The sequence below is a fragment of the Ceratotherium simum genome, chromosome 26 (assembly GCF_057802395.1).
Source record: "Ceratotherium simum simum isolate JZ-2026a chromosome 26, ASM5780239v1, whole genome shotgun sequence".
Classification (NCBI taxonomy): Eukaryota; Metazoa; Chordata; class Mammalia; order Perissodactyla; family Rhinocerotidae; genus Ceratotherium; species Ceratotherium simum.
Genome location: NC_141925.1, coordinates 19625530 through 19649688, shown reverse-complemented (window position 1 = coordinate 19649688; position 24159 = coordinate 19625530). Strand labels below are relative to the sequence as shown.

The following is a 24159-nucleotide window of genomic DNA, read 5'->3' as shown; positions in this document are numbered from 1 at the left end:
GTTTGGTGAGTGGAGTAAGGGGAGTGTAGGTTCTCCCAGAGCTCCACTGAGGAGTTGTTGCAGTTTGCGTTCAGTTAGTATGGTGAACTTGACTAAGCTCTGGGTGAGTATAAAATTCATGGATACTTAGAGGATTTTCCCCATGTTTACTACTATTTCTTGGCGGTGTAATATACCAGAGACGCTGTCTCCAGGGAGCTTCTAGTCTAGTGAGAGGGGACACATTTGCACGTATGACTAGCTTTAGATAAAATTTAAGTAATTCCGTTTCACTAAACTGTTCTTAAAACACAAGTTTGCTTTCTCTTCCAGTGAGACACATAGCCTGTAGATCACTGGAATGAATATACAATCAAAAGGAAACACATGGATATCTCTGCTGTTACGATTGGATTTGAGTGTAGGAACTGAACCCCTAGAATGTTCTTACTGAGAAACAGTGATTCATTCTCAGTTTTTGTGCATGTAGCCTTAATGTGGGTAAAGTGATTTACGTAATGGAAATAAAGAATTGCCTTCCTTTCACAACTTTTAAAGTTTTTGATAGTTCTGCTCTTTACCTCAAATTTTAAATTTCTGGTTTTGGTAAATTGTTAAATTCTTCTGATTCAAGCTCCTTTTGTGCCTGAACACTCTTTACTGTCATATGACTATATGCTTTTGGCTGACTCTCCCATCAACTTGAGACTTACTAAAGGTCAGGCACTGTGTCTTATTTATCTTTGTATCCTAATGCCCTTTACAGTGCTGTCTGTACATGGTAGCAGATGGTCAGTAACTAATTGTTAGGTGGAGGGACATGAAAAAGTTAAGTAAAATATGAAGTAGAGTGATTAGGCACCAAAATGAAGAGCTAATAAGTGCTAGAGAATTTGGACATGGGGGGAATTGGTCCTTTTGAAGTGGTTAGGATTATTTCCTAGAAGAGGTTGGAGGAAGACGTGGAGAGTTGGAGGGAGATTGGAGCATCCTGGGGAAGGAGAACTGCCTGACTGCCTGGATGGGGTGGAGAGACAGGGATAACACGGTCTGTGGGAGTGCCTGTGAGGACATGAGTCCATGGGACCCACATCCTGGCAGGTGGGTTCTGGTTCCTTTAGCAGATGCCTTTCACTGAGACATCTGGACCTGACACATAGCTTATAAAGGAAGTCAAGAACATTTGTGACTTTTTCAGGGTCATCTTCAAAAATTGGTACTTCTAATCCATGAAATTGTACTTTCTTTTTTTAAGCCACCATCAGAGACTGATATGATGCCTGAGGGACCATCCTTCCCTGTCTGTAGCACTTTTGTACAAGAACTTTTTCAAGCCCAATACAGGTATGAGTAGATTAAATTTTCCCTTATGTTGTCTCCTTACGTAGTTCTAGGTGATCTTACTGTGAGTGTCTTACATTTTTGTTTTTGAAGATCTTCTTTGACATGTCCTCATTGTCAGAAGCAGAGCAACACTTTTGACCCTTTCCTCTGCATTTCTTTGCCAATTCCTCTACCCCACACAAGGTAAGAACAGATTTAATAAAATTAAGACTTTTTATTCCTATGTGTTTCTTTTCCTCTGTAGGCTCCTATTAGGTCTTCTTACTTATTGAGACAAGTAATGGGATTAGTGATAAATTGAATACAGGCATTTTTAAAACCTTACAGAAACTTGTGAATGCTGGTCTGAGTTTGCAGGGTGAGCAGGTGCATGGGGCAAGCAAGTCTGTTCAGTCGGTCATCCATTGACAGGATGGGGGAGAAGGGGAAAGGTTGTTGAGTGCCTTCTGGATTCTCTAGAGACCTTACATTGCACTTTTAATTAATTGCTTTATTTGAACTGTTTCTCAAAATTTCTAGGAGTTATGCTGTTTTAAAGAAAATATAAAGCACAGAACCAAGTATTGATATATTTTTGTTTTATGAAGATTGCCTTTTCCAAAGATCCGTTGATTATTGTTTGATAGTTCTACTTTAGTCCAAATGAAGTTTTTCCATTTGACTTCCAAATAAAGATGTAGGTTAGCTTCGGTTCTGTATTGATTTCACATCAGGTTTGTTTTGCTTCTGTATTTTAGTTGAAATAAGCGACTAATGAGAAGATCTGACTTTGATCTGTACAGGCCTCTCTATGTCACTGTAGTGTATCAAGGGAAATGTTCTCACTGCATGAGGATTGGTGTGGCCGTGCCTCTGTCTGGGACTGTCGCCAGACTTCGGGAAGCAGTGTCTATGGAAACAAAGATCCCCACTGATCAGGTAAGAAGCCTGCTAAGTCCAAGTGCACGTGAGCCACAAAAGTGTTGCTTTCTGTTCTCCTGGAATTTTTTAACAGTTCTCTGCCAAATATGGTTAGATAAAAATGTAAAACCAGTTGTTTTTGTGTTGAGGGAAAAAAAAATCAAGACTCAAAGGAGAAAAATGTACGCAAAAACTTTTCATGTTTCGTTGTTTATGTATTTTTAAAGGTAACTGTGACTTTACAGCAAGACCTTCTTTTAGCTTTGTTTGTGAAGTATAATTACTTAACCCCTCTTAAATCATTTTTATGGATGCTTATCCCTGGGATAGAGGGAAGAGCATCCCTGTGGTATCTGAGGGTCAGAGAGGCTTAGAACACTCGACTAGTGGCTCTTGAAAGCCCTTACCGTTATGGTGATAAGAATGGGCCTCTTCTTGCTGCTACAGTACACGATAGATGTTCAGTTCTGTTTGTTTTCTGATGAAAGATGGATCAGTCTCTTACCTGGTTTAGATAAGAGAAAGGAAGGTGGTGTGCCCCCACCCACCCTTTGAGTAAATTTTTGATAAGTAGTTATGTTTAAATTGACTCAGAATACTTTTAGCCTGTTTGTGACTTGACATATTTTTGCATACGTTTTTTACTCAATTCACTATTATGATTTTATTTGGAAAAACATTCCTATTTAGGATTTACTAAGGAGAGATGATTCCAGTAGCTGAATAGTTTTTCTCCAGATAGCTTCTGGAAGCTGCTGTTTAATCACTTGGATAATAAAGGTGTTTTGTTCTTTGGCCTCCTGTGGCCTCGTCTGTGAGGTTACCACAGTAAAACAAATACAACCAGCACTGTTGCCCTCATATAGCAAGTGTCTTGTATTTTCATAGGCCAAGTACTGGCACATTGATAAAATGTTCATATTCTTCCTGACTCTGAAGAGCTCGTTGATGCTTCTTCTTTCCTTTAGGATGAGGGGAACAAGAGAAAGAGAGAGAGGCTTAGATGTATGTCTAAGGCAAATCTGGTTGTATCTTTAAAGCTTCTAGTGCTCTGGCTCTTTTTGCGTGTGATTTGAATAAGTGTTATAAGTACAAGTTTGTTTTTGATCTTAACTTGCTGGGGAAAGTAAGTTATACTTGCGTGTTCACCTGCAGAACAACGTGGTCATTAAAATCATTGGACGGAAAAGGTGCTGGGAATATTTGTCTTGGACTATTTGTGGACTATGCCACAGCTCCTTTCACAGTCATAGTGTGTTTGTGTTAGTAGAGGGGACTTCAGGGGTCCAGTCCAACCCCCTCATTTGAAAGAGGCCCAGAGAAACCCTGTGACTTGTTCAAGGTCACAGGGCTGGTTGGTGGCAGGCCGGGACTGGAACCTCCTCATGCCCAATCCAGTGCTTTTTCACTAACAATGCTGCTGAGCGCGTAAGGAAGGCTCTAAATGTCCCCATTGTTTTTCCCCATCTTTTGTTTTTCTGTTTCATTGTAAAATACTCCACCGTTTCAGAAACATAACTTAGAAAGTGAAAGAATCTCGTACTAAGTATCTTAGAACTAGTGGTTACTAGCTTTAATACTGTGTTGTATATTCATTCCTATTTTTTCCTGTGCATATATTACATTTATTATTTTATAAAAATGGAATCATTTACACACATTGTTCTTTACCTTGCTTCTTATTTACTTAGGAGATCTTTCCATGTTAGTGCAAATATATGTAGCTCATTCTTTGTAATAGCTTTATGATTCCAGTAGGGCTATAATATATTTAACTAGATCCTATTGTTGGACATTGGAGTTGATTTCATTTTTTTTATGATACAAATACCTATGGTTATTTGACATTTTTTTACCTGAAAAGAAGAAAATGTAATGACGTAGGAGAAGGTCTTGGAGTCAGATCTTGACTCTGTCCTTGCCGTGAGACTGAAGAGTTGGTATACACTTAGGCAAGTCACTCCACCTCTTTAGTTTCTTCCCCCTGTGAAACAAGGGGTTAGATTTTATAGTCTCCTGGGTCTCTTCTCCAGCAAGCTTAGAGGAACTTTGGATTTACTGCCGTAGTATTCTGAAACCAGAGTATATTGTTATACAATTTCAGAGAATATTGTGCTTCCAGGATTGTCTTATTAAAGGCAAGTAACGTGGGCCCTATGAGATGTTTCAGAGCTCTCTCAGATCACTGGAAGTCCTGACGGTCTGGAGAAGTTCATACCAGAATTGGGAGATCAATTCGTGTTGACTTTCTGGTTATCCAACTATTTACATTTTTCCCATTTTTAGATTGTGTTAACAGAAATGTACTATGATGGGTTCCATCGTTCCTTTTGTGACACAGACGACCTGGAAACAGTCCATGAAAGTGACTGCATTTTTGCCTTTGAGACTCCAGAAATATTTAGGCCTGAAGGAATTCTCAGTCAAAGAGGTAAATGAGCATCTGTTTCCAGAATACCACCTGGGTTTGCAGAGTTAACAAAAATCTGCCTTTTTAGATGTCTATTTTATGATGGTGTAATTTTTTTTTAATTGTGGTAAAATATGTATAATGCTTTTTTTTATGATGGTATAAATTTTATGGTAACACATTTCCCTGGAAGAAGGCACTGTTTTAGGCAAAGATATTTCCTTAATTTCTAACCTTTCCTGTCCGAACTTGGGGCAGCCCCTTTCTGAAGCTCAAGACTGACTCTGTCCTCCTTTAAGTGGCCTCTTTGGCATCCTATGACAGCACTCGGGAAGGTATACTATGCCATAGCTTTTTTTGTTTGTTTTTTGCTACCAGCTTTAATGCTTAATTTCTAAATTCTAAAGTCATTGCTGTAGAGTGTTTTCTTGATACTTGCGTTTAAGAATTTTGCATGTAACTCTTCACTGATAGGAAGCAAAAGAGAGTACTGTGGACTGTGCTGATCTTTTCCTGCGGTTTGGGCTGTGATATGGAACTTAGCCTGTCTCTCCACTGTGCTTGGAGGACTTTGGGGCTGTTTCTAATTTTGAGAGTTGCCGGGCAACTTGAACTTTGTTTCTGGCCTTAGTGTTCTTGGTTCTGGGGCTCCTCTTCTTTTTGCTCTACTTCAACATCACTGTCACCTGGGAGCTGGTCAAAAATGCAAATTCTTGGACCCTACCCCAGACCTACTGAATGAGAAACTCTGGGGGTGGGGACCAGCAGTCTGTTTTTAACAGCTGATTCTGATGCACATTAAAGTTTGAGGACTGCTGCTCTACCCAGCCTTATCAGTATTTGCTACTGCCGTGATTTTTAGAACTAAACTCCTCCACTAGCCCCCACCTTTCTTCTGGTTCCATTCCCTGACTTCCAGCTGTCCACTGGAGTCTCTGCTTGGAAGTCCTGCAGGCATTTACACTCAGCAGTTCTTTCTTAGACTGGTTCCTCCTGCGTTTGCTCTGGAATAATGGAACCTCCCTCCTTCTCTTCACCCGAGATGGATCCAGCACTTCTCCCTCAAAATTCACACAGAACTGATCAATCACTGTGCAGTTTTCCTCTTCATCCTGCTGCCACTGACATGGTTCAGACCAGACTCAGCTGGGCTTTTCTAGTAACTTCTTTACTAGTTACCCCTGGGCTTTCTCCTGTTAAGTTATTTCTCCACAGTGCACCAGACCTGTTCTGACATACAGTTCTGATCATGTTACATGCTTATTGATTGACCGGTGGTTCCCCTTTGTCTAAGATTAAATCTAAACTCCTGGAAGAATCCTGGTGCCTCAGGACTTGGTCCTTGCCTTCCTTTCCAGCCTTTCTGCTATATTCCACCTCCTACCCCATGTCGCCTTTCCAAGATCCTCTTTCTTTCTCAAACATGCCATGTGCTTTTACACTTTCCCTACTGTTTGCTCTGCTGAGAATTCACTTCTCCAGCTCCTGTCTCATTAGCTGCTACTCTGTCTCCCCTATGCACACCTCCACCCAATCTCCCATCCCACCCGGTCCTAAGCAACCACTAGTCAACTTTCTGCCTGTATGGATGTCCCTAGTCTAGACTTTCATGTGGATGGACTCATATCATATGTGGCCTTTTGTCACTGGCTTCATCCACATTGTAGCATGTATCAGTCCTTCATTCCTTTTTATGGCTGAATATTATTCCATTATATGTATATACTGCATTTTGTTTATTCATCTACTGATGGACATTTGGGTTGTTTCCACCTTTTGGCTATTGTGAAATAGTGCTGCTATGGCAAGTATTTGTTTGAATACCTGTTTTCAGTTCTTTTGGGGTATATACATAGGAATGGAAATGCTGGGTCATATGATAATTCTGTGTTTAACTTTCTGAGGAATTGCCAAACTGGTTTCCACAGCACCTGTATCATTTTTCATTCCTACCAACAATATATGAGGGTTACAATTTCTGCACATTCTTGGCCAACATTTGTTATTTTCCATTTTTTTGATTATAGCCATCCTAGTGGGTGTGAAGTTATATGTCATTGTGGTTTTTATTTGCATTTCCGTAATGATAAATGATATTGATCATCTTTTCATGTGGTCGTTGGCCATTTGTATATTCTCTTTAGAGAAATATCTATTCAAGTCCTTTTTCCAACCATTTTAAAATTGGGTTGTTTGCCTTTTGGTGTTGAGTTGTAAGAGTTCTTTATATATGCTAGATACTAGACCTTTATCAAATACATGACTTGCAAATATTTTCTCCCATTCTCTGGGTTATCTTTTTCACTTTCTTGATAGTGTCTTTTGATGCACAAAAGTTCTTAATTTTGATGAAGTCTGATTTATCTCCTTTTCTTTTGTTGCTTATGCTTTTGGTGTCATATCTAAGAATCCGTTGCCAAATCCAAGGCCATAAAGATTTACCCTTATGTTTTCTTCCAGAAGTTCTTTTTTTTTTTTTTTTTAAATCATTGTAGCTCTTACATTTAGGTCTTTGATCCATTTTGAATTAGTTTTTGTATGTGGTGTGGTGTAGGGGTCCAACTCCATTCTTCTGCATGTAAATATTCAGTAGTCTCAGCACCATTTGTTGCAGAGACTGTTCTTTCCTCATTGAATGTCTCGGTGCCCTTGTTGAAAGTCCTTATTTTAGCTTCTCTTTTCCTTCACCTCCAACTTCCAGAGATCTCTGGTGCCTCTAGTTTCTGAACCTTTTGGTAATTCTGCATAATGGATTGGTTAGCTTTTTCCGCTGCCAGCTTAGGATTCAATTTTCTGTGGTCTGCTCATATTAGCATTATTTTCTAGACAATCTTGTTCTTTCACTTTTCATTCTTCTTTGACCTAGGAGCTTTTTTTTGTTTTCCAGTTGTTGTGTATTCATGCACGTGCTTTTGTTTGTTTAAATTGTTTTCTAATTTTAATTGCATTACAGTCAAAGATACCCAATCATCCCCTTATCCAGACAGCCTTGCCTCACTTACCCCACCCTAGGCTGGCTGACTGACTCCTGCTCTTCTGTGCTGTAATCGTAGCTTCTGCTAATCTGTGACTCTAACATGCTGTGTGGAAATGATATGTTTTCTCCTCTGTCCTTCTACCACACTGTGAAATTCTCTGCAGTTGGGACTACGTTTTGCTTCATCTTTCTGTACCCAGCAGTTCAGTATAGTTCCTGATGTACAACAAGAGCTCAATGTGTTCAACTGAAAATTTCCCAATATCTCCCTTTGCACCCCAGTTGCCAAGGGTTAACACTAAATTTCTATTTATAAGTGAATTTGGTGAAGTCCAAGGTTATCACCAGATAGTGCTTTTGTTGGAAGAATATACCCACTTATTGAGTGTGTGTTAGCCTCTGTTCTAGAGCCTTATAAATCTTTTGTTCAATACATATGCAACTACTACGGTGCCCACTTCACAAATGAAGGAGCTGAGACTTGGAGATGCTAAGTAACCGCTTGGGTCACCCAGCTGGTAGTAAAGGGCCTACACTTTGAATGCAGAGCTTGATTTCTGTGGCATCTCCTCAGCTCCTTAGGGATCCTGATCACTTTTAGCACGGTCTTCCCAGTCTTACTTCTGCCAGGAACCTGGGAAATGAGGTTATTCGTTGTCTCGAATTCAGACTTCTGTTATTTTTATTTTCTCATACCAAAGTTTCAAATGGTCATAAAGTGAAATCTGCTCTTCCTCTTGTGATTTATTTGTGGTGTTTAAGCTTCAAAAGTTTGCTTCCCTCTAAGAGCTTCATGAAGATTCAGTTTTTCCTTATTTCTAGTTTCTGTGTTCTTTCTTTAAACTCTAATTCATTTGGAATTTATTCTGGTATTAACTACATAGTCGTCATTTTAAATTGTTGTACTGATGTACCTTAATAGGTTCAGCAAGTCTCGTATTGCTTGCTTGATGTTTAGGTTATTGCCAGAATTCTGCTATGAATACTTTTGTGTAAACCACTTTTTATTTTATTCTCCTTCTGGTGTTGTTATTGTTTTCCTGTGTGTGTGTGGTGGTGGTAGAGGGCTTCCTTCTATTCTCCAGTTGCAGTATCATTTCCTTATTGAGTTCCTCCTAAGTGCAGGGCGTTGCGCTAGGTGCTGAATTGCTGAGTACCTCTGATTGACAGATAGCTCTGCCTTGGGCATTTATAAAGACCTGGTTTTCAGCAACCAGAACTGTGTCTGTGAAACATATTTTTGTTCACTTTAATGTAGGTTGATCCAGTCTAGTGGATTATATTAAAGTTGACATGGTCTATAATGGCTGTGGGTCTAGTAATTGTAGTTTATCTTTTGTTTCTTATAAGTCTGGCTCTTTAATTAGGGAGAAGAAACTGCTCATAGAATATTGAAAATCATTCCACATCTACTAGTCTTTATTTTTTATTAAAAAAAATTTATTTGCTTGTTAGTTGCATGGTTTCCCTTTAAATTTGTCTTGGTAGATTCTCTCAGCAAACTTGCCTTTCGGACATTGTATCTAATATTCATTGAAGTGAAGAGTTTTAATTTCCAGTTTTTAAGATAGGTAAGGCTTGTTTAGATGGAAAAATGAATGCTAAGGAAATTATCTTAATGGCTAGGTGAATAATCTCTAAGTAGATCATTTATTCCTTTTTTTCTGTTGCAGTTTAAATTACATAATGAAAACTTCTTAATTTACCCTTTGGGTAAATATCTTTGTAATGAATGAATGGAAGGAATTTTGAAGAGATAAAATAAGTTGTTTTTTAATTCTATTTCAGGAATCCACTTAAACAGCAATCTGAATCACTTGAAATTTGGCTTGGATCATTGTAGACTGTCTTCTCCTACACACTCAGCAGCAAAGCTAGGGAAAGCAGACTTGCCCCCCACAAGAGCAGGAAGCGACAAGATTGTTCTGTTAGTGTGTAACCGAGCCTGCACTGGGCAGCAAGGGAAAAGGTAAAAACAGACTTATTTTCCAATAAGTACTGAGACTGTAAAACTCTAATACTTTCAAACATTTTTAAAAGTAGGGATGAAAAATCCTTACTTTTAGTAGTTAATCTTTGATTCTGATATTTAGAAGGAATATGTGTATAAGTTGACCTGATTGGAGGGGTTGGGAGGGGGAGAATATAAAATTAGAATGAAAGAATCTGAGTTAGAAAGGCTCTTCAAGCTCATCTAGTTTTTAAAGGCTCATTTCATATGTTTATTTTCAGCTCAGGCTCCTCTTGGGACTCTAGACCTATAGACCTGTATCCAGCTACTTTCTTAACAGCCTTTTTTTTTTTTTTTTTTTTTAATTCTTAATATATCTGCTTGGATGGTATGTGCACCTCCATCTTATGTCCCTAAGTGCACTCATTATCTCTCCCTATAAACCTGGCCCTCTGGTATTTCCTGTCTCAGCAGATGGCACCACTGTTCATTCAGCTGCTTATGTCAGAAATTTGGGAGTCAGAAATCTCTCTCAAATCTGTTTCCCTTTGTAAGAATTTTTGGAAGTTTTAGACTGTCTTTTAAAGTAGCTTTATCACAATAGTAATGTAACTTGAGTAATGACAAGATATGGCTATGTTTCACAGAGAAAGGACTCGGTGTTTCCAGTAGTTGTCAGGGTAGCATTTATATTAGCCTTTTAAAATGTTGGTTGGAAATAAGTTCCTTATTTAAGGCTGGTAAACAACCTAAAAGCAAAATGTGTTGATGTGTAAATTTATGATATTCATTAACAAATACTTAAGTGTTTCCAGTGTGTTGGGCACTGTTCTAAACACAGGGGATACGGCAGCAAATGAGACTGGCAGGATCTGTGTCTTATGGAGCTGACATCCTAGTTAGCACAGGCTGACTGTAAACACGTAAACACATTTACTTTCAGACAGTCGTTATTACCACTGTGAAGATATTAAAACAAGCTGGTGTGATGGAGTGTGCTGGTTGGGGGGCTGGCGAAACTGTGTGAGAGAGGGGGATCAGGGAGAGCTTCCCTGAGTTGGCAGCCGCTGAGCCAAGCCCGAGTGAGGAGAGGGCATGAACTGTGTGAGCCTCTGGGGAAAGGGATCCATGGAGAGGGGGTGTGAGTACAAAGATGCGGAGACTAGAAGGAGCTTGGCGTGTTTGAGGGACAGAAGGAAGGCAGCTCATCATATTGATATGAAATAAAGGACTTGTGGAGTCCCCTTCCTGATGCTGGTCGCTTAAAAGGAAGGACATTGTATGAAAATATGGCTGGCTGATTTACATGTGCTTGTGCCTTATTTTGCATCACAGTCGTTTTTAGACAGATAGGTTCACTGTTGAGTACTGCGAGTAAACTGACGCTTGTTAGGGACGGGCTTCTTGGTGACCTTAGTACCTCTGCTTCGGCCTGAGTCAGGGTTTATCTGTTTGCTCCCTGCTTGGTTCATGCATTCGTTCATTAAGCATTTACTATTTTCTAGGCGGTGGCTATTTGGGCGACTATGATAAATGAATTGCAGTTCCTGCTGGCAAATAACTCAGTCTATTGGTGGAGGCAGAAAAATAGACAGCATTTGCAGCACAGTGTGGTTAGTGCTGTGGTACAGATCGCACGGGGAACAAATCAGTAGGGTGCTTCCTGGAGAAGAATGTCTCCACTGGCTCTTGATGTGGATGAGCAGGAGATAGCCTAGAGGAAGGGTGGGAAGGGTATTCTAAGCTGAGGGAATTGGCTGCACAGAGACCTGGGTGTGTGAGGAGGACACATTCAGGGCACAGCAAGTAGGTCTGAACGGCTGGGGCTTGGGTGATAGTGAGGCTAGGCCAGTGGTCCTCCAGCTTGGCTGCATGTTAGAACCACCTGGGGAGCTCCTAAAAAAAACCTCAGTGCTCAAGCCACATCCCAGAGCGATTACAAGCAGAATCTCGGGGTGGGGGATGCACTTGGACATCCTTGTTTTTTAAAGCTCCTTCGGTGATTTCAGTGTGTAGCCAAAGCTGAGAGCCCAGCAGTGGCAGGGGCCGCATGGCTTCTACCCTAGGCTAGGAGCTACTTTCAGTGTCACTCTCTTGCCAATGCCTTCCTTGTTGTCAGACTGTTGGGATATGGCCGCCTGCCTGCTAGACCTTCCAGCCCTGTCTGTTCCTCTGACACCTAACCCCTTATATGTTTGACCCATGCCGTGTGCGAGCCTCATGTCCACTCTCACCCTCTTTTGTCACCATCTCCGCTAATCCTGTCCTCTTGCTACTTAATATCCTAGCATCGTACTCCTGAGAAGCAGTTTTGGTGTATGGGCTGTTAAATTTTATTTAGAAATCTAAGCTTCTCTTCTGACTTTTTCATCTACTTATGAGAGTTACTATTAAATTTCCTGTTTGTTCTGAGAACTATCCTAAAACCAGTTTTATAGTGATTCCATTTAAAAAGATCATGAATAAAGAATTACAGTATTAAAGGAATTGCCAAACTTTTAAGGCAATTACAGTATTTATGTGTGTTAGATTTGGACTGCCTTTTGTGCTGCACTTAGAGAAGACAATAGCATGGGACCTTCTGCAGAAGGAAATCTTGGAGAAGATGAAGTATTTCTTGAGGCCCACGGTTTGCATTCAGGTGTGTAAGCCTTCTGATACTCCAGCATAGCCTTGTGTGTGTACCCAGTGAAGAAACAGTCCTTACAGTGAAATTTGAAATTCAGACTCTGCAGTTAGGGAGGAGTGGGCACTGAGCTGGAATGTTGGGAAGCCCAGAGAAAAGCTGTTGAGTAAAATCAGCTGTGTTCAGATTTTCAAGACTGAGGACTTATCCCTCATTTTATGAAGGGAGCTGGCCACTGCAAGATTTTCCTTGAACTGCTAGATAGTCCTTTATAATATTTGTCTAATAAAGATTAGCACATGACCAGCTTGGAGAGATTTTGTAGAACATTTATCTTTGTATTTCAAAATTATGATTCTATATTAAGGTATCCATGCAAAACTTACATTAAGTTAGTGTCCAGCTGAAGTCACATGTTACTTGTCTTGCATAACATACTTGGTATGTAAATTACATTTGGGTAAATCGTATTTAAAGTATATTAGAATGGCTCACCAACCTAACAGAATATTGTAGAGAAGCATTTTGCAAAACAGTGCTATCCTTCTGATCTGTTTTGGAAATGCCACTGCGAAACAGATGCCCTTGAAGAGAAATTCAGCCTGATTCTCCTTTACTGTTTGACGCAGGTGTGTCCGTTCAGTTTGCGTGTGGTCAGTGTTGTGGGAATAACATACTTGCTGCCCCAGGAGGAGCAGCCCCTGTGCCACCCAACAGTAGAAAGGTAAAAAAAAAATCACCTTCTGGAATTTCATATATACTGATGTATAATTTCTAGTGATGTCTGGTATAATTTCCACATAAGTGTGGTGGGTTCTTTAGGCTCATTTAGAAATTAAGTACTTATTTTACTTTTGATTCGTATTTGAGTATGATGTTTTATGATCTTTCTTAAAACAGAAAAACCTGGAGGACTCATGTTAAGAAAGCAAATTAATATATGTCTCAGAACTACAGATGAATTACACTTTCATATTCACCAAGATTGAAGTTTTCCCAAGTAGAATTCTAATTATACTACTTTCCTCCTGGAAATCCTTAAGTGGTAACCTGTGGCCTAAAAGAGAAAGCCCACGTTCCACAGTGTGTGAAGTTCTCCATAGTTTGAACTCTGATTCCTTCCCTTTTTTGTCAGGCCTTGCTCTTCTCCCCACCATCCTAAGCAGTATGCAAGTCCTGAGGGTTGTTTGCACGTGTGATGCTGGGTTATGTGTCCCTTTGCATGGATAGTTTCCTCCGTTGATAAATTCCATTCCTTTGAGTCTTTCTTTACACTGTCCTTCCTTCCCCGCACTCCAGTAGAATTAGTCACTCCACTCCTCTACCTCGTGCTTTCTACATTATATTGCAACAATCTACTATATTAATAAAATAATAGAGATGTGTATATGTATATATACATGCTATACATATATGGGTACATAAGTATAAAAACTCACATTATTGTTTTTATTATAATGATTTTTTCAACAAATATTGTAGTGTCTGCCTTTCAATAATATTGATGTTAATGCTGCAAGAGTTTCTCAGGAGATGGCAATGAGCCGAGGAAGTTGGGGGCTTGATGAAGGAAGGAGGTGGAAATTGTGTGGTGCCTTGCAGGAAGGGCATAGTTTAGATTGGTGTGGGCATAGTCCAAGGACTAGGCATGTATATGAGGGAAGGTGGAGGGGTGCAGGAGCAGGCTTTGTTCCCAGAGGGACTGTCATCTCGTCTCTATTTGGCTTGGTGAGAAATGGGACGTAAAGTTGGAAAAGTCATAAAGAACATGTGATTGTGGACAGCCTTATAACCTGGTGCTAGATTTCTTCCAATCTCTTTATTTCTGTATTGGACATTTTAGTTTAAAGATTTTTCAGTCCAATTATAACTTAATTATTAAATATGAGATTGTCATGATCTCGCTAGAACCTTTTTCTGATGGAGAACGATGATAAAGATTTTCAATAATCATATTCTGATTTCAAATTTCAGAAAGGATGTAATCATGTTTAAGTAATATCATTTATTTAGAAAATAATGTGTGACTTCCCCGCCTTTCCCTCCCCATCCTATAGGGCATTAAAATCTTGTGGACCAGGTGGCACTGCTCATGTGAAATTAGTGGTAGAATGGGACAAGGAGACAAAAGATTTGTGAGTATTTTTTTACTTAGTGTTTATAGAGTCGTCGTTTTAATTATCATTTCAGTAGCATATCTTTGATCTTTCAAATGAGCTGAAACACAAATCTCTCTTTTCTTTAGCTAAGTATCCAAGTGTGCTGCTAGTCCTTTATTTAAGCAGTTTATTCTTCCCTTCCTATTCATTCTGTTGTCTGGATCCCAAACCTTAGAACGTTTGTTTGCTGCTAATGAGACAGAAGCTGTATATTCATTAACTACTGTATAGGTGCAATTACTTTGATTTTTATTACAGGCCCATTGACTCTAGTAAGTTATGTCAAATGCATACCCTTAGATACAAAGGACAGGAGTATGTGAATTAATCAGTGCAGTTCAGGGCCAATCCCAGAAAAACCAGCTCCATGTTCTTTCTTGGAAACAACTTGATAGAGAACTTTTCAAGATCATTTAGGAACTCAGAAAAGTTGGCTTACCACTTTGGCTTTCTTACACATTGATCTTTTTGGTTATGAATTTATAGTCACATTATGAAGCTGTACTTGTATTTTTGTGTCAGTTTTGCAAGACGGTTTCTAATAACAATGCTTTTTTTTTTTTTCCCGGAATTGCAGCTTGTTTGTAAATACTGAAGATGAGTATATTCCTGATGCAGAAAGTGTCCGTCTGCAAAGGGAGCGTCACCATCAGCCTCAGACTTGCACTTTATCCCAGTGTTTCCAACTCTACACCAAAGAGGAACGGGTAAGGATTGGGCAGCATTCTTGGCTAGGGAGCGGGGCATGGCAGGATGACATGGAGGAACAAATTATGCCCCAGAAAACTCCCCAGGATTTTTGCGTTTACATAGGTTCTACACACGTAATGGGCGTCTTAGTATTATTCCTTTTAGGGCTTTAACAAAAAGTAGTTGAAGTTTCCAGAAAACCTTGATTAATTAAAATGCTCTAGAAATGAACCTTTGTGGTTAATTCTTTTTTTTCTTTTTAATGGTTAATAGTAAATTTATTTTTTGTTTCAATTTAGAGATTTTAAATTATTTTCCTTAGTAACTAGACCAGTGATTCTCATCTTTTTGATACAAGAACATAGGTACTAGGACCTATTTAAAATTTAAACTTAAATTAATTAAAATTAAATAAAATTAAAAATCCAATTTCTTAGTTGCATTAGCCACATTTCGTGTTCTCAGTAGACACATGTGGCTAGTGGCTCTCATATTGGGCAGTGTAGGTATAGACAGAAAGTTCTATTGGACAACATGCTTTGGACTACTTAGCAGAGTGCTTTGCAGTTAGTAAGGGCTCAGTAAATATTTGAATGAAATGATGGACAGATAGATGGATAAATGTCTCTGTGGATGAGGCCCAGGCTTGTGTGGTTTTTCAAACTCTCCCGATTTAATGCACCTTGAGAAACGTTGACTAGAGCATGTGGAGTTTGTCTAATCTTAAGTTGATGTTAAGGATCATAATTTTGACCACTGATTGTTACTCCTCACTCTTGTATATAAAGAATCGTGCAATTTCAGGGTTGGAGGGGACTTTAAAGCTCCTTTTTTCTGATGGTTGAGTTCTTCTACATAATAGGTAATTGTCCACTGTTTGAATACCTTTAGTTATGAGACTTTTCTCTACTCAAGAAACATACCATTTCCTCTCTGGATCTCTCTGATGGTGACTGAAGTTAACCTGAAATACGTCCCCAGTTACTATAACCAACAGGTGTTCTCTCTCTTGAGTTCATTAAGAACAGTTGACGACAAGGCTTAATTTTCTTCCACTTGTCTGTCTTTTAAATATTTGAAAATAGTTTTCATATTCTCAGAGTCTTTCCCCCACCAAGCTGTTTAGTTCTTTTAATAATTTTTCATAAGACATGTTTTTTCAGTTTTGGGTTGGTTTTGAAACTGGTTGATTACATGCTCTGTGTAGCGCCTTATCCTATTTAGCTTTTTAAAAATTGATTTGGGAGATATTTGCAAATGTCACAAAGCTTAAAGGTGAGCAAATCTACTAGATGACAACGTCGGTATTCTACAAAACATTCCGCTGATCTAGAGGGATGATACATTTTCATAGGAACTCATTCATTCAGTGAATGTTTATCGAGTACATACTATGTGCCAGGTACTGCTCTAGGTCCTGGAGATATAGCAGGGACCAAGAAGGATGGCGTTTCTGCCCTCAGGCTGTTTACAGTCTAGTGAGATAAACAAGTAAATAAAGGAAGCAAAGGCCCTGGGGTGGGAAGGAACTTGGCAGGGTTGAGAAACAGGAATGAGGCCGGTGTGGCTGGAGCTCAGGGGGTAAGGGAGAGAGTTAAGAGAATCTGTCCTGGTCATAAAATAATCCTAGTATCTATAGCAGTGCCTGGCACATGGAAAGCATCCAATAATTATAGACTGGAGTGAATGAATGAATGAGTGTTACTTGGAAAGTTCACTCACTGGGTCCAAAAACAACGGTACAAACATAGAAGGGGAGAAGGGGAGACTTAGCAGTAGGCCGTGTGATGATAACTTTGGGGTCTAGTTGTCTGCCAGCTCAGTATTGACCAGCAGTGTCATGTGTGTGTCAGCCACTGTCGTGCTGCCTTAGGAGCAGTTGTCCAGCGCTCGGATGGTAACAGCGCTGCTTTTTTCATTACCTTCAACATTTACTGTTAAGAGACTGATGAACTGGGGCGCAGGCAGAGAGTGGATGGGGAATGGTGCATCTGGAAATCATGACACACTGAATATACTTTGATGAAGGAGGCCTTAAGTGGGGATCCGATAGTTATTTTCAGGCACTCCGAGGACTGTCCGTGGATGAGAGATTGGACTTAATTTTATCTAAAAAGCAGAACTTTAAGATTGGATTTTGTCTTAATATGAGGAAGAACTTGGTAACAGACTATGTGAAAATGGAGTAGCTGCCTACTGAGATAGCTCCTCTTCATTTGCTAGGCAGAGTTAGCTAGACCAGCGATGCTCTGAGTGTGGTCTGCAGGTCTGGGAGCTCTTTTTAACAGTTTACAAGATAAGTACAGCAATCAGAGAAGTGTTTTAGAAACGGTCATAGCTATTAGACATTGTCATGACATTCTTATTGCATCCGATGAAAGTATTTGTTTGTAATGTATTGGAAATGAAAAATCAAATAAACAACCACCTGCTCTTCTACCACAGGCAATGGGTTGGATGGCCATATATGTAGACTATTAATATGTCGCACAGATGTGGACTTACCAGGTGACGGTTTAGGTCCTTTCCAGTCTAACTTTCTGATTCACTTTCATCCATCCAAACTTCTGTCCCTCCCCCTCTTTCCTACAAACATGATTGGGTCTCCCTGTGATGAAAAAAACATTCTTCAGTTCTGCTTCCCTTTTAAATTACCTTACCAGTCTTTCTCCTCCTCTTTTCTGCCTAACTTCACCAATAGGGGTTTCAGCTCTTCTCCATCCCTCCCTCCTTCCTTTCCAAACCTCTCGTCACCTCTCTGACTTGCATTTCTGACTCTGCTCTCTGGAGTTCTCAGTGGCCCCTAGTTTGTGCTCAATTCAGTGGCCTCTGCTCAGTCTACCTTTGACCTCTCCATAGGATGTGGTACTGGTAACCACCACCTTGTTCTCGCCACTCTCTTTTCTTGGTGTGCATAAAAGGGAATGCTTCTGATTTGCCTGTTTGTCTGACTATGCGTCCTCAGGTTCTGGTGGTTTCTCAACTTTTGTTATTTCCCTTAAAAATAGGCATTCCCCAAGGTTCTGTTCTTGGCTTCTTTCTTTCTCTTCCATCTCAGTGGACATTGCCATCCATTCCAATGCTTCCTTTACCTCATCATGTTGATGCATCAGATCTGATGCATCTTCTGAACTGTGGAGTAGATTTTTAAAATCTCTCACCAGACATGTCCTATTGGTACCTCTAACTTAATATGTCCCCATCCTGAAACCCTTGCCTACAGAGATGACATACAGGGATTTGAGGCCTCAGATTGATGTTCAGAAAGATCTTGTTGATAGCAGGATGGGGAGGATTGCTTGGAGCAGTCCAGTGCTTGGGAGAGAGAGAGCAGTTAAGAGACTTGAAGAAGTCCAGGTAGGAGAATGAGTGAGGACTTCGAATTAAGGTAGTGTTAGTGGGGTCGGAGAGGAGGAGACAGGTATGAGAAATGGCAGAGAGAATTACTTTGGATGGCCGTGGAGCAGGAGGAAGAGGGAGGGGTTTGGGGGTTTGAGATAACCACCCGTGTTCTGCTTGTGGGGGGTGGTGGTGGTATCTGCTGAGGTGGGACATACAGGAGGAGGAGAAAGGGGCACTATATTGATGGAAAGGCGATGAGTTGAGTTTGGGAGTTATGCCGAGTGTGAGGTGCTTCTATGCATTCAACATCCTCTATATAAATATTTACCTATTTAGTCATTCCTTTTTGAGAAGTAATCTATTCAGCAAACATTCGGGTGCCAACTCTGGCCAGGTGCCACTTTTGATTGTGTTTTTCCATTCACTCCGTCATATGGAGTTTCCAGAGAGATTCTGAGTTGTACTGTGCCCTGGCCAAGAAGTGAGTCCAGCTGTCTCCTGTAAAAAAGTCTTGCCTTAAGTGGCGCTTAACAGAAGCCGTGCTCCTTGTTTTCAGCTTGCCCCGGATGACGCCTGGCGTTGCCCACACTGTAAGCAGCTGCAGCAGGGGAGCATTACGTTAAGCCTCTGGACTCTGCCTGATGTGCTTATTATACATCTAAAGAGGTTTCGACAGGTAAGGAGATCATCTGCTGTAGGGAAAAAAGCTGTGACCAAGTTTCTTGTGCCCCCTGCTGGTGGGCTGCGTGGGGTCTTTGGTGTCCCCGTTTGATCCAGTGATCCTGTCTTTGTTGTTAGACACACATCTATCTGCCCCTGTCTTAGGGTCATGTTTTCTTCTTCCCCAAAGCAAAATTTGGGCATCCTGTGGCCCTTTAAATCCTAAACATTTTAGTTCATACTGCAGATATTTTACTTTCTTCTTGAGGATTTGCTTTAGATTTGTAAATGTGTGCTTAAGTAAGCGTACTTTGGGATTTAAAAAAGAAAAGTAGAGCTTCTTTTTTGGGGCGGGTAGAATTCTATTTCTACCTCAAGTAATGACGGTTGTCGTTCTGCTCCCTAGGAGCTGTTGTATAGTTGGGGAATGAGTCATAAATATATACAAAGAAGACTTGCTTTGAATTGTATTGCTTTGTGAGTCAGTTTTTCCAAAAAGCCTGTCTATTCCCTAAGGTTAGGGTTGTCCTGGGCAGCCCCATTGTAAGAGAGGTCAGTGGGAGGTAAACGTTACAGGAGTCTCTGGGGTCTGGCTTTAAGAAGGTTTGTATCTGAAAGATTAGGGGTAGGCATTTACCAGGTGAGGAGGGAGCAGGGCTGCACGCACATGTGGCAGAGGGAGGCAGTGGGTGCAAAGCATGCAGAGGGGGCTGAAAGCAGGCCTACTTGGCTGGAGCTCCCGAGGGTGGGGAGAGAGGTCTGAGTGGAGGTAGAAGAGGTGGGCAGGGGCTGGACATCCGAGCAGATCCTTGTAGGCAGAGTGGGGTTCTGATGAGGGTTTTAAGCAGAGAAGCAACATTACCAAATTTGTGTTTTGAAGAGACCATTCAGGCTGCTGTGTGGAGAATTAGAGGCTACAAGAACGAAGAGAGGGGGTTCAGAAGGAGGCCATTGTGGTCATCCAGCGGGGAGGGATGCTCATGGCTTGGAATGGAGTTGTGGCCGTGGAGATGGAGAGTCCTGAAGAGATTTGAGAGGTGTTTAGGACTTGCTGATGAAGTGAGGGTGTCAGAGGTGACACGCACATGGCCCCCAGGGCTGGGCTTTCACACAGAGGTTTGGAGTGCGGCTCCTATAGTAGTCAAGAGTGGGCATTTGCCTTGAATGTCCCAACTGCATACTTCCATTGGATCCGCGGGTAGATAGCTGGTTGACGGTTTGGACCCCAGCCTTCTCTGTCTCCTTCTACACACACACAGACTAATTTCCTTTGCTTTCTGTTTCTTTTGAAGGCATATCATCACCCTTCCAGCACCCCGGACTCAAAACTGCAGTGTCATCTTTGACTTTTCTTTCTTGTCCCTCTCATCTAGGTAGTCACCTTTTCAGTTTGGTTGTACCTCTCCATTGCCTTCTGTATGTGTCTCTTTCTCCCCATTCTTGCTGTCACCCTGCCATTTCCCACTTTTGATACTTTCCAGCTGATTGCAGTTGCAGTGTCTTTTAATTGATTTCTTAACCTACACTATTCTTCCCTTCTGCCATGTTTTATGCACTGCTTACACAACTCTTCACTCACCACTCTGATGACATGACCTTTGCCCTCAAAGCCTCAGTACTTCCCCTGTGACTACATAACAAGATCCAAATTCTTTAGCCTGACCTTCCTGACCATCCAGGGCCCATCCTACCTGTCTCTTACAAAGATTTTTCTTCGCTTAGTAGAGCCATGGCTCCTTGGCGTGGGCATTATCTGTGCCCCGTTAATTTTTATAAAGCTCCCATAGACACAGGAAACATTCAGTAAATATCTATTCAACTGATGGTTGGATTTCAAAGGATTACCCAGTGGGCTTAATGGAAAATACAGATTACCCAAGATCGTCAGCTAAATGAATGTATTAAGCTAAGTCACTGTTAATGTCTTGCTGGAGGAGGTGAGGAGGAGAGAGGCACTGCTTACTGAATGGCTGTTCTGTGCCAGCACTATGCTTGGCCCTTCACGTGTGTTATTACTCCATTACTTTTCGTGCATGCCTCTGTGACAGAGGCATCAGGATGAACCACCTGAAATTGTCATTTTGTAAGTCAAAAGCCTAAAAGCCCTTGATCAGATAGGGAAATAAAAACTCAGAGAGGCTCATTACCCATTATATGTAGATCATCACTGATTCCATTTTTGGTGACTTAAAAACCTGTTCCTCCAAGTAGTTAAAACTGTTAGTCTGTTTCCCTATTTTATGTGTGTCTTGGGAAACATCAGATAGGTAATTCAAACCGACTTCAGCTGATAGAGGCCACATTCCACGCTAAACTGATCTGTCATCTGCTTACGTGAAAATATCATCAGAACTTGTTTTTCTTCTTGCAACAGGAAGGAGACAGGCGTATGAAACTTCAGAACATGGTCAAGTTCCCCTTGACTGGCCTGGACATGACACCTCATGTGGTTAAGAGGAGCCAGAGCAGCTGGAGTTTGCCATCCCATTGGTCTCCGTGGAGACGGCCCTATGGACTCGGGAGGGACCCTGAGGACTACGTCTATGACCTGTATGCTGTGTGCAATCATCATGGCACCATGCAAGGGGGGCACTACACAGGTCTGCAGTGCGAGAGGCCGGGTGTCTGTGCTGACAATGCCTTCAGATTTGCTTGTGACTTGGTTACTTTGCTTTAGAGCCTGAGTTTCTCTTCCGGTGGGCAGTGTGCCAACTCGGAGGGCATTTTTCATCCTCAGGATCTCCATCCTGGAACAAATAAACGAAATTCTTCCCCCTTTTCCTGAGTTGGCGCATCCAGTAGGTGTCTGACCTGATGGGGGAATGGCGTGTGCAGATAGACAGCATCGTTGGGGTCACTGAGGATTCGCTTTATCTCACCTGCACTCCCCATTTAACGTTTCGCTCTACTTCCTTGAGGTTCTAGCTTCTCCCTTATTTGGAGTGATTGTGTATCACTTTTATAGTGTCTTTAAAGTGACTTGGAAGGGTTTTTCTTTTTGTTTTAAGGTTAAATTTACTTCTTCATTTGTAAAAGCAACAGTGCTCATCATTTGAATTTAACGGCTAGAGAGAGGTAGAAAGAACAGTACCATCATCCGTGGGCTTACCCCTCAAAAATAACCACTGGTAACCTTTTTTTTAAATTGTGGTAAAGTATACCTAGCAAAATTTACCATTTTAACCATTTTTAAGTGTACAGTTCAGCGTCATTAAGTACATTCACATCTTTGTGAATCACCATCACCACTATCCATCTCTAAAACTTTTTTCATCTTCTCAAATTGAGACTTTGTGCCTATTAAACAATAACTCCTGTCACCCCCACCCCGTATCCACCGGCAGCCACCATTCTTTCTGTCTCTGTGAATGTGACTACTCTAGATACTGCATATAAGTGGAATCATACACTATGTGTCCTTTTGTGATTGGCTTATTTCACTTAGCATAATGTCTTTAAGAGTCACCCATATTGTATCATGTATCAGAATTTCCTTCCTTTTTAAGACTGAATAATATCTCATTGTATGTAGGTAACGTTTTGACATATGGTGTTTCCTTCCAGTGTGTCTCTGTAAGTTTTGGCTGTTATTTTACACTGTTGTGATTGTACTGGTGTGTTCGATTTAGGTGAACATTTTCAGAGCATGTCCTCTAAAGCTCACACTAGGCTATATCACATGAGAGGCACATTGGAAAGGAATACGTCTCAACCTCTGCCTTCCAAGAGTGTGATCAAGGAGGGGGATGTAGGTACAAATGAAATGAAAGAGTAGTGCTGTGTAATAATGGGTTCTGTCTGGCAGTGTGAACAGTGGTAGAGCAGGGGGCCGAGGAGAGAGTGGTCAGAGCATGCTCTTCCTGGAGGGATGGGAGAAGCTATTGGGATTAGTAGCCTGCTGCCTGCACTGAGGACCTTACGGGCTAATGTGGGAGATGCTTAGTTTTTATAAACACTATTTTTAATAAGCACGGAATATTCTGTTGATAGAACTCTGATTTTATATAACCATTCCCCATTGTTGAACATGTATATTGTTTCTGGTTTTTAACTTTGAATATAACAGTGATGAACATCTCTGCATATTTGCCTCTTCTGTATTTTAGTTCTGTATTTCCACGAGATAGAGTCTCAGACATGGAATTATTGGGTTAAGGGCATACCTGAACACTGGGGAGGCAGGTAGATGTGGGGGTTCTTGCTTGGACATCCATGTATGTGGAGTTGATGTGAGGGCACCACTATTCATTTGGTTGCCCTGTATGGGTGGCAAGGACTCGGATTTCTGCATCCTTCACACTCAGCATATTTGGCATGCGTACTTCTCAGGGACTTTGTTTCTTCATTAATTCAGTGGTTTCTGCAACAAGACCCCAGGGTACTAGTGATTCATGAAGGTAGGGGAGGTAGAGGAGGGTGAGCTCTGCCAGCTGGTATTTCAGAGTCTCTGAGACTCTTCCCTAGCAGTTAGCCCTGAGACTCCCACCAACAAGGTAAAGGAGCCTGTTGGGCCTCCAACCCCGCCTTGGCCCAGCACACTCACCCTCTCAACCTCCTCTCCCCACAGGAGGTAGGGGATGCAGAACGTGACTGGATACAGTAATCTTTTATTTTTGAAACCCTTCTAGTTCAAGTTCTTTCAGTATGTAGATGCTGCAGGCAACAATTATTTGTGAGAGGAATGATCCCACTTTGACTGTATCTCATAATGGAATGGTTTGGATTGCCTCTACTTGCCCTAGGAAGCACTTTCAAGGAGAAAGAGGAGGTAGAGAAGTTCAAAAGATCCTTGCAGTCTGTAGAAGACAAAGTTAATATTAATTAAATGTTTAAATATATTTTGCCTTGTCTATTGGTTTAAAGCAAATTTAGATTCTGATAATACTGTATTTTGTGTCTCGGGTATTTTATATTTCTGTTTTATGGGGGCCACTTGTATAGTAAACGTGTGTCTAGCTGGATCTATGCCTTTGTGGCATTACTAGTCATAACTGTGTTCTTTGAGACTGAGTCATAGAATTAGGTACTCATGGATGCTTAGAATTGAGAGACTTAGAGGTAATTTAATTTCACTAATTAGGTGTACTAATACCTTTGCCAGCGTCCCTGGTTGGTGTTCAT

At 41.0% G+C, this 24159-nt stretch overlaps 1 protein-coding gene across 2 annotated transcripts in view; it reads left to right on the top strand.

Moving 5' to 3' along the window:
* Positions 1-24159, top strand: part of USP31 (ubiquitin specific peptidase 31) — a 72034-nt gene that overhangs the window by 32907 nt on the left and 14968 nt on the right. The window contains exons 3-13 of one of the 2 annotated variants that reach the window (XM_014796975.2): positions 1235-1323; positions 1414-1506; positions 2106-2241; positions 4510-4654; positions 9399-9579; positions 12091-12202; positions 12817-12911; positions 14245-14322; positions 14924-15053; positions 18935-19054; positions 21413-21638. In XM_014796975.2, coding sequence (XP_014652461.2) covers positions 1235-1323; positions 1414-1506; positions 2106-2241; positions 4510-4654; positions 9399-9579; positions 12091-12202; positions 12817-12911; positions 14245-14322; positions 14924-15053; positions 18935-19054; positions 21413-21638 — 1405 coding nt within the window. The remainder of the gene's footprint in view (positions 1-1234; positions 1324-1413; positions 1507-2105; positions 2242-4509; positions 4655-9398; positions 9580-12090; positions 12203-12816; positions 12912-14244; positions 14323-14923; positions 15054-18934; positions 19055-21412; positions 21639-24159) is intronic. The other variant, XM_087417121.1, reaches the window with a different exon arrangement.